Raw genomic sequence first — 17,878 nt, forward strand, 5'->3', positions numbered from 1 at the left:
ATTCTTGGCTACTTTATCTTATCCCTCCCTTTCTCATATTCTACCTTAGTCTCTTATTATTTGTATTCATGTTTTATCTCTCCTGCCCAGATAAAAGTCTTTGAAGTTAGGGATTGTTATTTTGGTTTTTTTTTTTATATTTCAATATTCTTCAGTATCAAGCAAAAGGACACACAAAAACCAATACATAAGTAATTTCTCAATCTGATTAATGATTAAGTTTAGTTAAATACGTACTTATTGCTCCCAAAACCATTTTTGCAATATGTTTGTTGAAGGAATCAATGAGCCCAGAACATAATTTTGCAATTAAAAGATATCTTTTACCTTCTTCATTTATATCATCTATGAGAACTACCAGAAATTTTACCTCAAACAAGATAGACACTTTTACCTCCTATGGCCTCAGTTTCCTCCCCTGTGAAATGAGGAGATTTCTAAGTATCCTTTCAGCTCACAATCCTATGAATATCTCTTCTGTCTACCTTTATCTCCTTCCCCATCCCACTGTGGTTCCCTGCCCTATCTCCTCTACCTGCAAAGCAAAGAAATAATTAAAATTGCTTATTTAACCACTATGAGTAACTGATGATGATAGGCATACAATAGTTCCTACCTCTTCTTAAAGGGGAAAAATATGAGGGAATGTAGTAGCACATAATACAATTCACTGAATCCTTAATTAAATAGATAAAAAAGTAAAAATATTAAAAATTTGATTTATGGGAGTTATTTAATAATTAGAGAGAGGAGGAGAAAAAACTTTCCATAAAAATACTGTAACCTTTATTTCCCAAGGGATAAATTGGCTCCTATTTTCTTATTGCTTAAGAATCATGCAGTAGCTTTCAGTAAATGTAATATGTTTTCTTGGTACGTTGAAATCCAAAACTGGGTAATTCAATAGTTTTCTGGTTAGTGCATTTCAAGAAAAGTAATGAAAGTCATAACTGAAGCTTAAGAAGCTACCATGTTCGGGTCTACTGGACGCCTTCTTCATTAGCCAGTGAAATTGATCTTTGAATACTTTTCCATTAGGAACTTCTGTCTGAAATATTCCAATAATATCTGCAGTTCTTAATTGATAGAGGAGGGGGAAAAATCATTTGAGTGATCACTGGGTTGTATAAAGGCAGAACAGAGGGAATATATAGGCATTTAATTAGGATATACATGGGAATAGTGAAGGAAGAGATAGACAGTAAGAGGTGGGGGGGAGTCACTTTATTTTTAAAATGTGACTCCCTTTAAAAAATAAATGCAAATATTTTAATGCCAGAATCTTATACTTTCCATGGGATATGTGTGGCTGAACTTAGAGTTAGGGAGATCCAAGTTCAGATCCTACCTCAGATACTTTCTGGGTATGTATTCTATGTAACCTCTCAATCAATTTCATCATCTATGAAATGGGAGTAATAATATCTAGGCAGCGAGGTGGTGTAGTGAACAGTGCACTGAGTCTGGGATGAGGAAGCCCCAAGTTCAAATCTAAATTCAGATATTTCCTAGCTTATAATTCAGAACAAACCACTTAACCACTGTTTGTCACTGTTTCCTCAATTCTAAAAAGATGATATTAGCTCTTAAACTTGAAGAGTTTTGAGTATCAAATGAGATTAATATTTGCAAAAAGCACTTAGCACAGTGTCTGGCACATAGTTGGTATATATAAATATAAATACAAATCTTCAAAGTCTTAATTAAGTGGCTTATTAATGAACTATAAGTGATAAAGCTGGGATATGAATCCTGGTCTTCTGAAATCCAATCCAGTGCTGTTCCTACTCTACTACACTGAGAGATTAACATTTAATTTTTCAAAGGTTCATGTAGGAGTTGTATAAAAAAAGTCATGAGGCTTCTTTGCAAACACAGGAAAGTACCCTAGAAATGTTAAAGAGGATGTTATATTTACATTGCCTGAGCTGTGGAATGATATAAACATAGGCAGGGCAGGAATGAGTAATTAAAGCCATAGCTAAGGTTTTCTTTCTTTTTTCTTCCCCATTGTTAACTACATATACCAGATCTGGCAAGGAGGTAATACCTCCATTTTTACTGCTCTTTTATCTTTCCTTGTATAGAAAAGGAGGAAAAAAGAGCTTTTTTCCCCCTCAATGAAGCTAAAATACACTTAAGTTCAACATAATTTATCAGAGTATTAAAGGGGAAAGCAAAAGAGAGTACAAAAATTAAAAAAATACTTGGTTAATTGTCTAACCTTGTCTCCCTAGGATTAAAAAAGGTATTCTGCTACCTATTTTTGGCAGAATTGAGGAAATTAATATCCAGAGGTTAGGGAAAAGACAGTGAATAGCAAATGTAGTGTGTCCCCACCAAGATCCAACATGCAGATATGGCAGAGAGTAGAGAGAAGCTCACAAGGTGATTTCAAGGACATGACTGTGTCTTATATTTTGATCATCCAACTCATCGTTTTCTGCTCAGGAGCCCTAGGGGCTTACAGCACAGCCTAGCACACAAGACTTCTCCCAGAAATACCACTGCAGAACAAGGTCCTATGTCTTAAAACTTTTAAGGACCTTAGGGATTACCTAATCTATCTCATTTTACGGATCAGGAAACTGAGACCTAGATAGGTCCAGTGGCTTGTTCAATTATATGGGAAACAAATAAAACACTAATGATCATTCCATTATATCACAATACTTCAAAGATTTATCAAATGTACTGTTTTATTACGACCTCACTTTTTCTCATTTTGCAGAGAAATATGTGGAATGTTCAACAAATGCTTCTAATTGATTCTTGATTCTAGTGCCTTCCCTCTGTTAGTTATTTCCTATTTATCCTGTGTATAGCTTGCTTTGTAATATATTTTTTGCATGTTGTCTTGCCTATTAGATTATAAGCTTGTTAAGAACAGGGGCTGTCTTGTGCTCTCCCCCCCCTTTTTTGTATCTTCAGTACTTAGCACAGTGCCTGACACATAGCAGTCACTTAATATTTTTCAGTGAGCAAAAATCCACTTTCTCTCCATTCTTCCTAATTGAGAAAGAAAAAACAGAATCCGTTACAAACACATATAGTTAAGAAAAACAAAGTTCTAATTTATATCATGATGTATGTTGGGAAGGATATACAATTAAAAGTCAGACACCCAGAACTCTGCTTTTAGCTTATGACCATAGGCAAGTAATTTTCCCTCTGAAAACAAAAGTTTCCTCCTGAAAATGATGGTGATCTCCTAAAGTGTATTTCCAAGGTACTTTCCAGTTATAAATTGAAAGCTATGATTTGAGGACAGAGTGGTATTATAGCTTTCCTTTTTTAGGTTCTCAGAAGAGAGATTCATGCTCAGAGGACCTAACCCAGTTATAAAGTACAAATATCAAAATTAAGAATTCAGCAAGGATATGTGATAATCTGTGACTTGCACACCTTGAATTCTACCCCAACATAGGTTTATACTGTTTTGTATTGTTAAATGAAGAGAGTAGTGTTTTCTTTTTTATAAATGTAGCAATACAGGGTAAGTGGATCCCCAGGTACCTTTGAATTGTACTAGTTGTGTTTAAACTAGATTAGGATGCATATAAGATTTAGCACAATTCCATTCAGGTCTAGCAATTAAATTTATGAATGCTTGTATACATAGTCCCCCTTTTCCACTATTGGCAAGATAACTGGTCTAAGACTATCCCAGGTGACATGATGAAAGGATATATTTTCCCAAGTACAAAAACCTAAAGCAAAAATAAACATTCTAGACTATCTTTAAAAAAAAGGTTTTTTTTTTTTTTTTTTTAAATTAAATGGTTTCCCTCCTCTCCCCTACTACTAACTTAACTGATTTTCTTTTAAGTCCCAACTAAAATACCAACTTTTATAGGAAACCTTCTCTAAGCCCTCTTGATTCCAATGCTTTCCCTCTGTTAATTATTTTTTTTTATTTATCCTGTATAAACACACAGGATTTTACTTTGTCTAATTTTTACATGTTGTTTTGAATATTAGGTTGTAAGCTCATTGAAGACAGGCTGAATTTTTCCTTTTTTTGTATCTCCAGTTCTTAGCCCCAGTGCCTTAAACCCATGTCACAAGCATATAATCAAGCAAAATTTCTAAATTGTTTATATTTTTAAAATCTCACATTGCACTCTTGAGTCCTTCACCCCTTTATGAATCTTCTTGGATTGTGGTTGGTCATTATGCTGATTCATAAATCTTATAAAGTTGTTCATCTTTACAGTGTTATTGTCTTATAAATTGTTCTCTAAGTTACCTCATGAATTCATACAAGTTTTCTAGATTTCTTTCAAATTATCCTCTTCCTTATTTCTTTAAATATATTATTCCATTACATTAATATGCCGTAACTTGTTCAGTCATTCCCCAATAGATGAATATCATCAATTTCCAATTCTTTGCTATCATAAAAAGAGTTGCTATGAATATTATAAATCTTTTAGGGTATGTTTCCTTTAAACTACCCTCCTCCTTATTCCCAGCCTCCTATCTTTTTCCACATATTTGTGATGGAACCCCTTATCTTCTTATCTCCCTGTTGAGTGAAATATATTTCTATATCCAACTTTCAAAGTTTTCCCTACTTAGTCTAGTGCAAGTGAAAATTTCATGTATCAGTTTCTTCCCACCTGGACACCTTCTTGTTTATATGAACTTCTGCTTATGCACCTTGATAATATAGACTAATTTTTCCTAACCGCCTTCTCTTTCCCCTAATCCCTACCCCTCTTTCTTTGTATGTTCCTTTTCATTTCTCTTTGCAGTCTTTTTTTAAGATCATCAGATCATAAGAGCCCTCTAGACTCCTTTTTTATGTCTCCTGATGGTTAAAAAAAAAAAAAAGTTCAAAAAGGATATATTTATCATCTTCTCATATGAGAATGTAAACAGTTTATCAGTGTTTATTACCTTAATATTGTTCACTCATATTTACTTTTTATAATAGGCTTCTCTTAATTCCTTTGTTTTCACTTCAGAATTTCTGTGTAATTATTGTCTTATCAGGGATAATTATTAAAGATCCCTGTGTTCCTTCTCTCTCTCTCCCTTCCCCCCCCCCCTTTCCCATAGGATTATATTGAGAGTTCTGTAAATTATTCTTGGCTGACCATAACATTATATTCAGATTGCTGGATAAATTATTCTTGGTTGTATGCCTTTATCTTTTGCCTCCTGAAATGTCATAAGCTATCTACTCCTTTATAACAGTAGCTACTAAATCATATGTGGTAGGGATTGTAGCCCTTTGGCTCTTCTTTATTTTTGGTTCCATGCAGCATTTTTGCTTTGATTTAGAAGCTCTGAATTTTAGCTGTAATATAAGTTTTCATATGGTTATTTTCTTTTCTGAAAGTTACCAATGAACCCTTTCTGATTCTACTTTACCCTTTGATTTTTAAGAGATCTGGGCAGTTTTCTTTTTATGATTTGTTGAAATTTATATCTACCTCTTTTTGTACTCATGGTTTTAGATGGTGATTTAGGTAGGTGATTCTTAAATTATCTTTCCTCAAACTGTTTTCCAGGTCAGTTATTTTTGCTGTGAAATACCTTACATTTTTTAAAAATATTTTTTCCCTTTTTGACTTTTTAAAAATATCACTTATCTCATGAGGTCATTAGCTTCTCTTTAGTACATTCTAATTTTCGGAGTTTTTTTCCTCTTTAAAATTTTATACCTTTTCTGCTAAGCTGTGGATTTGGGTTATAACTTTTTCCTTTTACAACTTTTATTTTTCTTCCATTTTTTTCCTCTAGTGGTCACATTTCTTTCTTTTTTTTATTACAGCTTTTTATTGACAAAATATATGCATGGGTAATTTTTCAACACTGACCCTTGCAAAAACTTCTGTTCCAACTTTTCCCCTCCTTTCCTCTACTCCCTCCCCTAGATGGCAGGTAGTCCCATCTATGTTAAATGTTAAAGTATATGTTAAATACAATATATGTATATATATTTATACAGTTGTCTTGCTACACAAGAAAAATCGGATTTAGAAAAAAGGTAAAAATAACCTAGGGAGAAAAACAAAAATGCAAGCAAACAATAACAGAAAGAGTATAACTGCTATGTTGTGGTTAGTGGTCACATTTTACTTATTAAAAAAAAAATAAGACTTAAAAAAAAACTCTTGCTTCACAAACTCTTCCAGGAATTCTAATTGAATTTGTGCCCAAACTGTATTTCCCTTTGAGATTTTGCATGTAGATGTTTTAGACAGGGATGAGTCAAAACTCAGAAACAAGTCCAATTAGAAAACCACATGTTAACATTATCTGTTTCTTAAAGGATTTTAATTTATTTTATTAAATTTTTCTCAATTATATTTTAAACTAGTTTTATTGGCAGCTAAATTATCTTTCTGGAGAAATGAAGTTTCATAAAGATCCTGACGGGCTGCAGAATTGAACCAAATCATAAAAGATTAAGTTTAATAGTGACCAATGTCAAGTTTCATACTTGATTTTAATAAATCAACTTTAGAAATACAATAGGGGAATACAACACCCATTCCTATTTAAAAAACAAAACAAAACACTAGAAATCATAGGAATAAGTGAAACTTCTCTTGAAATGATAAGTAGTATCTATCTAAAATGAATAGCAAGCATTATCTATAATAATGGGAATAAGCTCTGAAGCCTTCCCAATAAGATCAGGGTGAAGCAAGGATGTTCATTATCACCACTGTTATTCAGTGTGTTATTGGAAATGCTACCTATAGCAATAAGAGAAGAAAAAGAAATTAGGAGAATGAAAATAGGCAAAAAGGAAACAAATCTATCACTTTGCAGATGACATGATGGTATTAAAATCTAGAGAATTCATTAAAAACCTAGTGAAACAATTAACAACTTTTAGCAGAGTTGCAGGATATTAAAATAAACCCATATAAATCATCAGCATTTCTATATCCCAAAGTTTCTTCAACTGTGGGTTGTGACCCCATATGGGATTGTGTAACTGAATGTGGAAATCATGAAAAATTTGGCAACAGTAAAAGGTAATAAATATTCCATCTAGATGTAATTATTTTTTTGTAAAAATAAGCAAGCATATTCGTATTCAAATTTGTTTTCATCTTTAATAAATAGCAAAATTATATTGCCCCAAATAATTGTTTTAAAATAAATTCCTTTATGATTTATCAGTAAATGTTTGATTTGTATATCTATTTTATATGCCTAAATGCCCAGGGTTGCATAAAAAATTTCTCCATCGAAAAGGGGTTGCAAGCAAAAAAAAGTTTAAGATGTCCTGCTATATACTACCAACAAAACTCAGCAGGAAGAAATAAAAAGAAAAATTCCATTTAAAATAACTGCACACAGAATAAAATACTTGGGAGTCTACTTGCCAAGATAAACCTAAGAATTGCACGGACACAATTACAAATGCAGTATGGGGGATGTCTGACTAGACAGCTGGAAAAGGTCAAGGTGTTTTAATAGACTGTGTGCTCAATTATGAGTCCTCAGCAGGATACAGCAGCCAGGAAAACTAATAAGTACTTTAAGAGAAGCATAGTGTCCAAGACCTAGGAAGTGAAAAACCTTGTAAAAATAACATCTAAAATACTTTGTTCAGTTCTGGGAACTACATTTTAGGAAACAAATTGATAAGCCGATGAAGGTTGAGAGAAAGGCAGTATGAATGATCACAAATCACTTTGAAAGGCTGTCATAAGGACTAAGAAAAATTCTTCTGTGTAACATTTACTATTGTAAGAGCTAGAGATACAGATAGATGAGACAGCCCCTGCCCTCAAGGATCTTGAACTTTCATCTTTAAGGGAAGCAGTTGCGAGGACAAGGAGAAAAGGATAAGGCTGGGACAGAAATGGCCAGTGTGAAGATGAGAAAACATGGTCACGGAGAGGGCTTAGTTACTACCAGGCACAGTCTCTGAAAGTTCAGCTGGGAGCAAGGAGCAGGAGCCCAATAGGAAGAAAAAGGGGAGCCCAAGGGAAGGAGGATTTTGGGATTTGAAAGTGGAACAGTGGGTGGGAAAAGATGATTTGGGTCTCTGAGATCCCATTGAATGGGATGACCTCTAAGCAATATTTGAACATTATGATTTTGTGATTAGCTCTATCCTCCAGTATTAATGAGCTGTATAAACTTGGGCCATTATCTGAAAAGATCATAACATTGGGGGAAAAAAATAGAAGGAAAACAAGACTGTATGCTTTTCATGCTCTGTTTAAGAATTTTCTAGGAGATTCTAAGTCCTTATTTTAAGGTATTTAATCAAGATCAGTGACATCAGAAGTTCCTCTTCCTCATCTATTCTTAGTGCATTCCCTCTCTTCTTCCTCCCTTTGCCCCATCACTACTACAAATTCCACTTAAGTGTAGCTTTAAGGTTCTAATTCAGTATTATGAGTTTTGAAAGGAGGGAGATGACTGAGGACAATCCTCTTGAAAAGATGATTTGAAGTTGGATGTTGAGGATGTGTGGAGAGCAGAATAGAAAGGGGGAATGGAAGGTAAATATTACCTCTATTCCCATTAAACCAGCTAGTTATAGTGGCTAAAGGAATAAGAGTCAGTAAAACCTGACTTTGAATTTACCTTTAGGCATGTACTAGCTGTGTAATTCTGGCCAAGTCACTTGGTCAACTGTAAAATGGGAATAATAATAGCACTTATCTAATAAGAGTTGTCATGAGAATCAAATGGTATATTTGTAAAGTGTTAACAATGACTGTCATAGAGTATTATAATAAATACTTAATAAATATTTGTTCCTTTTTCTCTGTTCTTCCTTCATAAAGGTCTTTACCCCATCATTAAAAATTCTTATTTTTTGCTTTCTTGAGATTATAAAGTAAAAGAGAAACCATTAAAAAAAATTCTTATCCTTCACTTCATCCCCCAAACTATTGGAATCTTTGTCTCAAAATGTAGGAGATACAACCAATGATTTGAAGTTGCCATTACCAAGATGTTTTGCATATTTGAAGGAACATGGGCAGGGCATTGTTTGTAAAATACATGGCTGGAGTAAGAAAAAAACATAGTCCTAATTCCTAAAAACAACCTAAGTTGAAATTCCAAATAAATTTTATCCAAAGAAATAAATTATGATGAGTACTGTCTTTAATATTATTAGTATGTTAAGAAATAAAATAGAATGACCTCTAAAGAACATTTGAACATTAAGATTTTGTGATTAGCCCTAGCTCTAATACTAATAAGCTACAAAATCTTGGGTCATTTTTTTGAAGATTAAAGATCATAACGTTGAAAAAATCAAATGTAAAGCAGACCATATGTTTTTCATAACTCTATTTAAGGGGAAAATTCTTAAGCAAACAAGGGAAAGAGAAGACTATAAAAGATGAGATAAATAATTTGTCTATATACATTTCAAAAGTTTTCACATGAAAAAAATTAATATACCATGATAAGAAGGGAATTGGTCAAATGAAAAAACAATTGTGCCAAATTTCTCTGGTAAATATCCAAGATATCTAAAAATTTAGAAGATATATACATATTGAGGAAAGGGGAAGTAAAAGTTCGATTTCCAAGATATCTAAATAAAATATGTAATATTTATCTGTAAGTACTAAAATCTAATATAAAAAGAACAGTAATAGCAAAATAGTTTAAACCAAATGCTGCGAAATTATAATGATGAAATCTTGTTCCTATTCACAAGCTTTACCTCAAAGAGATGTAAGAAAAAAAACCTACTGTTCTTTTCAGAGATAAGGAATCATGGATGCAAAATCTTATATAAGTTTGCCTTTTTGGATACATTGGTCAGTTTTACAGAACATTTTTTCCTCTATTGTTAAGAATGACTCACCAGAAGTAGATTATAGAAGGGACATATTGAGAAATGTAGATAATTTAAAAGCAAAAACACATCTTTAAAAGCAAAAGATGTCAGTAAATTGTATTCTTAAAATAGTCCATTTTATTCTTTTAAAACTTGAATGTTGAAATAGATCTCAAAAGTCTTCTGTAATTTTGTGATTCTTATATACACACTTAAATAGCATTAAATAGATCTTTATTAACTTTTTAGAAGTGATTTATAGATGTGAAATTTTTATAGGAAAAACTCCTCCTGAGCTCCACACATCTGACTCTACTGACCAAATTTGGGACACAATTCCTTCGTGTGTTAGGAGTAACCTCCTTATAGTCTTGGATTTATTATTCAAGTTTGGCATCTTATCTTATAAGGAAGTATGAGGTAAAGATTTGAAGTATGATTCTTTTCTTATCTAATGGTTATACTTTATTTCCAGTTGAGAGGGAAAATGTTCAGAAGAGAACCTTCACCCGGTGGATCAATTTACACTTGGAAAAGGTAAGCCTATGACTACAAGGGAGGATTCTTTAGTGGGAGGTGAGGAGTGGAATAGAAGACTCAATGGAAATATTTCTGACATGTTTTTTTTTTAAATACTATCATAAAACACTTTCAAAAAGGCAAACCTAACAATCTGCTTAGTTTTCCTGATTTGACACTTTCTTTTTAAAATTTCTCCATTACCTTAGCAACGAATGGGGGGAAATATTAGAAATATAGATCAGACAGATAATATCACTAACCATCCATGTCTATCTAGTCTTTATGGTTGCAAAGTGCTTTGTGATAGGGCAGATCTGATTTGATATTAAAAATAAGGCTGATTTTTTTTCTATCTATATACTTAGTTCTTTTGCAGTTTAAAAAAAAGATTATTTTTAAATATTCAGTTTTTGTGAGTATTGCTTCCAGATCTAAAATTCTAAAAGTTTCACTATTAAGTTGCTCATTTACTTTGTTAAGTTTCCTGATTTGAAATATATATATATATATATATATATATATATATATATATATATATTTCATTTCAAATCAAGGCTGGGAATATATATATATTTCAAATCAAGGCTGGGAATTAAAATACCAGAGTGTATGGATCTCTGTGGTGTGTAACTATGCCTTACAAAAGAGATGAATGCTAGTAGTAATCTCAGCACTACTGGTGGCCTTAGATCTACTCACCTATTAGCTCTTTAAAATTACCAAACTTTCTACAGACTTTAGGAGCATGAACAATGAGATCATATTTTCTCTTAAAGAGAACAACTTTCTTTGAATTTTTTTTAAATTCCACAGACTAATAAAACTTTGGAATGTTAAAGCTGAAAATAACCTTAGAATATAGAAAGTAAGAGTTACAGGAAACCTTAGGCCATCTTGTCCAAAACTTTATATGATGTGAAATTTGAAATTCAAATGGTCCAAATAAAAGTAAGCAGCAGAATCAAGACTTTCCACTTCAATTCTTCTCATTGACCACTTTGGGAAATAATAAACTTTTATAACCACCAAAATATGTTGATTTTTAACCAAAAAATATAAAACTATTTCTTTAGTATGTTTTTGTTATCTGTACAGCACAAATTCTGCCCAATGTACCAGATCTCCATTAACATTGGCAGGATGGATCCCCAGAGCAATACTGCTTCTTGTCCTCTCAGGATTTTGATGGTTAACCTTGAGGAGTTGCAAAATATTTGTCTAATGCTAGGACTCACAAGCTCTTACAGATGTACTCCTTATGATTATCAATTCTATCAGTTAGTTAACCAAACAATTAATTTTTGATAAAAAATATTTACTGAGGATATAGAGAGAGAATAGTTAATTCTGGGAATCTGTAATATTCCTACCAATACATATAGAAGCCTAGGGAAAATAGACTTGAGCTTAAAGAACATGATGTTTGACCAAAGGTTAAATAATTAAATTCCTGGATCTCGTTTTGCTAAGTTCTTCAAGATGTTCCCTTTAGATGTGGTATGTCTTTTTTACATCACTTCAGCTCCTGATACTGTCTCTTTTTCCCTGGCCAGGTTTTTAGAAGACTATTACCCCTCTTAATTGTTTAAGACTTACAAGGACCTTTTCTAGCTGATATGATGGGCAAAAACTTGAGATTAGAGAAGCCAGGGTTTTCTTCTCCCTGACATGATTCCTTCCCCTTTGAGCTGCCAGATGTTCAAATCCCTGGCTTTCTAACCTGATCTGCTGTTTTATCTTAAGACAAAACCCAATCTAAACCAATTTAATAAGCACCTTTATTTTGCAGCATCATCTAACTTAATCCAGTTATTTTCAAGGACTTCTAAATTAATTAAAGACTTTTCACAGTAAATCTAAAACCTTTGATTGAGTGAATGGTAAGGTTTAAACCTGTTCATACATAGTCCACACCTCTGCTTTTTTGATTCACTGGGAAGACTTGTTCTTAGCTCAGATGATGAACTACCTCAGTCCCCTGGCAAGAGCACATTCACATAAACACACACACACACACTTGCACTCAAGAGAAACCATTTTTTGCCTTTATACATGATCAGTAAGCATACATTCATTTGCCTCTTCTAAAGGTGGGGTTTCTATGCTATGAACTAGAAGCAAACTGAGAATATCTGCATTTACTCCACATACCCCACAAGAAAGAACACAATAAGAAAAAATATCTGAAAAGTCTTATATGATTAAGAATATTTTTTAGCATTCGCTAAAGTATAGGATTCTGGACTGGTGATTCTGATTCACACGGAATAATTTGCCCTTTAACATTTATTGAGAAAGTCACTAAAACTTAGATCTTATTTTCTTTGTCACCACTTAACCTCTCTCAATGGAGGTTGTGAGCTTTTTAAAATATGAAATTGAAAGAGCCATGGATTATAAGTCTGAAAAATGTAGGGGTAAGGGGGGCACAAGAAGTACACTTTATCTGAGATGAGATTTTCTCACATGAAGTTAGGTGTTAATAAGGGTACAACACAGGCAATGGCAACACATAATAATATATGAAAAGCACAATGCAGAAATCCAAAGTGCTGTTTGATATTGGGGGTGAAGGGAAAGAAAAGAAAAGAAATTTCTAGTTTGGGGGATAAAAGAAGCATTCTTAAAGAAACTCTTAAATTTTGACTTAATGGATGGAAAAGAATGAATAAGAAGAATAAAGAATGAATGTATCATAGTTATAGCGAATACTGTCAGCCAATTCATGGAATTAGGAAAGGACAGAGCAGGAAAAATGCAGAGGTGTATGGTAGAAGTATACTGATTTTAAGGACAAAAGATTTGGATTAAAATCTGAGCTCTTATGCTTATTAGCTATATTATCTTGGGTGAATTCCTTTATCTCCTTAAGCATCCATTATCTATGGAGAAAATAGCACTTGTTTTTCCTGCCTCTGAGAATTGTTGAAAAATCCAAATGAAAATATTTTGAAAATACAGAGCAGTAAATATTTATGAGCTATTCCTCTTAAATGGAAACAAGTGTCACAATAATGGGAAGATGGCTAAACAAATTGTAATATGATAATGTAATGGAATATTATTGCTGTATAAGGAGTAATAAATATGGAGAATACATAAAAATATGGGAAGATATACATGAACTGACACAGAATTAAAAATGCAAAAGTGTCTACAATTACTTTATAGTTCAGTTGTTTTAGTCACAACTGACTTTTTGTGACTCCTTTTGGGGTTTTCTTGGTAAACAGCGTGTAGTTTATCATTTCCTTTACCAGCTTATTTTACAGATGAGGAAACTGACTCAGATAGGCTTAAGTGACTTGTTTAGGGTCACACAACTACTAAATATCTGAGGGCAAATTTGACTTCAAGAAGATGAGTCTTCTTGATCTGGTACTCTAACCACTATGTTACCTAGTTACCTCAATACAATAAAGAAAGCATTAAATAGCAACTAAACTCTTAGTAAATACAGTGGACATCACTGATACTTCCTGCCTTCTTAAAAACTGATATGTGCATACTCTTTATTTTAACAACTGGTAATTAACACAGGAATACAGTTTCTGAACAGTCATTTACAACTTTTAAAAAAGTTTTTTCTGAATTGTTTTCAGGTTGCATTTTTTCCTTTTTATTTTGTTAATTGGTTGCATTTCTTTTTTATGTTCTTTTTATTTTGCTCAGACTCTTTTTTTGTTGTTTATATATTTGAAAACTTTATCAGTTGAAAACAAAAGTTTAAAATTTCAAATGCTCTCCAACAATGCATTTTATATTGCATATGAAGACATTTTTAAAAAGGAGTATAATTTAGTGGAAAGATTGAGTCCTATTCTTATCTACTTATCTAGCTATACATGAGTCTGTACAAATCATTTAACCACTCTGAATGTAAATGTCCCCATTTGCAAAATGGTGGTAATAATAAATGCATGGAGAATTGAAAAATTTGCATTAGAAAGGACCTCAGAAGCCAACTAGTCGGACTCATATCTAACAAGAATCACTTCTGCAGCCTTCCCAGAAAATTGTCGTGATATCTTAACTCTTTAATGGAAAAGATAACATACTATATCTATATATTTTTTTCTTCAATAGTATTTTTTTTCCAATTACATGTAAAGACAGTTTTCAACATTTGTTTTGGTAAGATTTTGAGTTCCAAATTTTTTTCTTTCTCCCTCCTTTCCTAACTTCCCCTTTCACCAAAACAGCAAGCAGTCTGATATAAAGGTAACCTGTTCCCCTTTGGGATAAATATTATTAACAAGTTTTTTTTTTTCTTTTTCCTCAGAGCAAGTTTTAGTCTTTTGTATCTTTGCATTTCTATCCATTGTTTTGAGTTTTATCTTCAGAGGCCAAGGAGAAAAAAGTGTTATCCTTTTCTGCTCATGAATTTTCTCTTCTTCAGTCCAAATATACCCAGTTCCTTTAATCATTCCTTATATGGTTATGCTCTTGAAGCTCTAATTGGAGAAGTCTCCAATTGATCAGTGTCCGTCCTTCCTGAAATATATTGCGTCTAGAATTTTGCTGAGTAGTAATCACAGTAGAGAATGTCGTATGTATATCATCAGCTTCCTTCAAGCCTCTATGATAGAGCCTAAGGTCTCACTAGTTTTGTTTTGCTGTTGTTTCTCACTTGATTTATATTCAGTTTATAGCCTGTTAAAACTTTTGCAGATGAACTGCTTTCCAGCCACATTTGTCCCATATTATACATGTGAAATTGATTTTTTTTTTTGGAACTTGAATGAAGGACCGGACCTTACATTTATCCCAATCAAAATTCATGTTATTTGATTTGGCCTGATGTTCTTGTGTCTTGAGGTCATTTATGGATCCTGGTTCTGCTCTCCACTGTGTTATCTACCTCTTCTCAGTTTTGTGTCTTAATCAGATTTGATATATGCTATCAATAAAATGCTATGTAGTAGAAAGTCAAGGGCAGAGTTCTACCACATGGGAATTGTCCTGCTATAAGCCAATTGGCTTCCACTCTTGCTACAGGTGAATTGTCTCTTCCTGATGTAGTAAATTTAGAGCTTTCTCTCTGGTGAACTATCCATTATTGCTCCCAGGCAACATTCTTTCCTCTGCAGTTCTCTTTAAACATTAAGGCCTCTACCTTCTAGATCAATCCCTCCTTCTAAAGAGATGAAGATCAACCCACAGGTGCTGTCTTCTATTGTCCTTGCACCTGGTGTTTCTGAATGATTTAGCAGAATGGGATAAGGTACAGACATGCTAACTGGATAATCTCTCCAGCCCTGACTTTGCCAAGAATTACTTTACTGCCTTCTAATTATTTAAACTCTTAGTGCTATTTTAATGTCCTTATTTTTACTCTCTGGGCCTGCCCTTCAAATAAGGAGCCCCCCCACTCCATGAATTTCAATGGGCAAAAACATTATTACACATTTCAAGCCAACTCATACCCCACCTGGTCAACAATAATGAGCAAAAGTCAGTAACAATTAGCAATATTTGACCAATTTCCAAAGAAAACTGTAGTAACTGATCAAAGCAATGATCCAAAACAATTGACATATAATAATTATCGCCATTATAACAAGTTTCAACAATTCAGATATGCGAATAATCGACAACAAACACCAATGACATTCTGCATCTACTTGTAGTAACATAACTAGGTTCCCTTTGTTACAATCAAATAACATGACATTATATATAGATATAAGAATATAGAAAGTCGAATGTAATGATGGTAGCTACAATGAGAAAAAGAAAACAAAATTTCAAAATAAACAAGATCAGTAAATAACAATAATACAGGAAATTTTGCAGAAATCAAAAGTTCAAGGGAAAAAAATAATCTCATTGAAAAAGCTCTTACTTTGTAGCATTTCTGTACCCTTTTGGAAACAGGCTTTTGAGGTAAGAGGTGAAGCTGCCAAGGGAAAAAGTACTCAATAAGTCCTGCCCCCATCTTTGGAATGTGAGGATCTGCCCCACCTTTTTCCTCTCACCAACTCCAACCCTCCAGTTACTGCCCTTGACTCCACCCTGGCAGAAAGCCTTTTCGACTCTTGTGTGGAGGAAGAAGGAAAGAAGTCAAATGATGCCAGATTTACAGACAGATCACCTTTGTCCCAGACAATAAAAATTTCACTTTTGTTCATTTTTTTAGCCTAGGGAAAAAGAAAAGTTTATTTAGTTTTTTAATCTGTAATAGATCAAAATAATAACATTTCTCTCTCTCAATTTAATTCAGTCTCAGGTAGGAGAAAGCCTGGAAATTTGGAGGAACTTAGTGGGCCTTTCTGCATCTCTGTATAGTAATATCAAACACTATTCCTCCCTCTTCACAAACAAGGCAAAAGATCAGCTGTGAGATCGCCGAGAATGATTTAGCTGGCCAAAGAAATTCATACCACTAAAACAGAAATTCAAAGAGTACCTTTACGGGACATCAGCTTTTGGGTCATCTTCTAGTCTACTGGGTCAGTGAGGAGGAAGGAGAAAAGGTAGAACTTTTCTCCAGAAGGGGAGTATCCCATTCTGTTTATTGAAAGCAAAGGCAGTTGTGGCACCTCAGACTCTGACTGCTATAGCTCCAAGCTTGGCTGCCTTGTCTCCCACTTCAGCTGCCATTTCATTAAGCTTGCTCATTTAAAACACGTGTCTCTCCCTCCCTTGCTTTGCAAGTATTAGTATTCAATTGAAAAGCTTCCCTCACAGCAGGAGTCCATCCTACTACTCACGTGCTTCCTCTTTGGACAAGGAGGAGAAACCCTGCTGTATGTCCAGAATTGTATTTTTCAAATACCCATGTAACCAGGTTTCAAACACTTGACTTTGCCCACTGCATTCCTCTTTTCTTCCAGTCATATGTGCCGTTATCATTGGATTAAATTGGATGTTCCCTCTATCATTGTAGAAGGAATCTAATCAATAGATAATTTATTAATCTTAATTGTTTGAGCATCAAAGAGATTAAATTAAACTACATGTTAAGAGTTATACAGGTGAACAGCCAATGCTCACTGAATGTACTAAATAAATAGTGCGGTGCCTCGGAATAGTAGGTGCTTAATAAATGTTATTGACTATTTGATGTGATGCAGTATAGATAGTGTCAGAGGTGGGAACTGAACCTAGTTCAGTTAAAATTTTAAGTTCAGTGTATCATTGTATCACACACAGTCTCTTACCAATTTATTAATCTGACTTAGAAAGGGGTGGGGTGCAGAATTGAATGATCCACTTTCGATACAAATAGGCTAATTCACCACTTCTCTTGCTGTTCATTAATCATATCTTTAATAACCAAATAACCAAATTTAATAACCAAATACTGCAGTATTCCCATTTGTTTATATGTTAAGGTGATGATAAAAAAGAATTAATTTAAAAATATATTCTGGAATTTTCCCAGAAATCAGTCAAACATTTCTGTTTATAATTTGTAGGTTTTACTCTCCACCTACTTTTGAAAATTGGAACATTTGCCACTCTTGAGTCTTATATTAGTTCTCCCATTCAACATCATCTTTCAAGTATTTATCAGGTTTTTTGTGAGTGAGCAGTGAAAAAATTTTACAAAAGTACTTTTAAAACTGT

General features: G+C 33.3%; 1 protein-coding gene across 7 annotated transcripts in view; it reads left to right on the top strand.

The window, feature by feature from the left end:
• CLMN (calmin) overlaps nucleotides 1-17,878 on the top strand; it is a 160,269-nt gene that overhangs the window by 89,872 nt on the left and 52,519 nt on the right. For all 7 annotated transcript variants that reach the window (XR_004232106.1, XM_003756577.4, XM_012550560.3 and 4 more), the window contains one exon: nucleotides 10,260-10,321. Coding sequence is in view for 5 of the 7 variants with exons in the window: in XM_003756577.4 (XP_003756625.1) it covers nucleotides 10,260-10,321 (62 nt within the window). In the remaining 2 variants the exon portion in view is untranslated. The remainder of the gene's footprint in view (nucleotides 1-10,259; nucleotides 10,322-17,878) is intronic.

This window comes from Sarcophilus harrisii, chromosome 2, assembly GCF_902635505.1.
Source record: "Sarcophilus harrisii chromosome 2, mSarHar1.11, whole genome shotgun sequence".
NCBI lineage: Eukaryota > Metazoa > Chordata > Mammalia > Dasyuromorphia > Dasyuridae > Sarcophilus > Sarcophilus harrisii.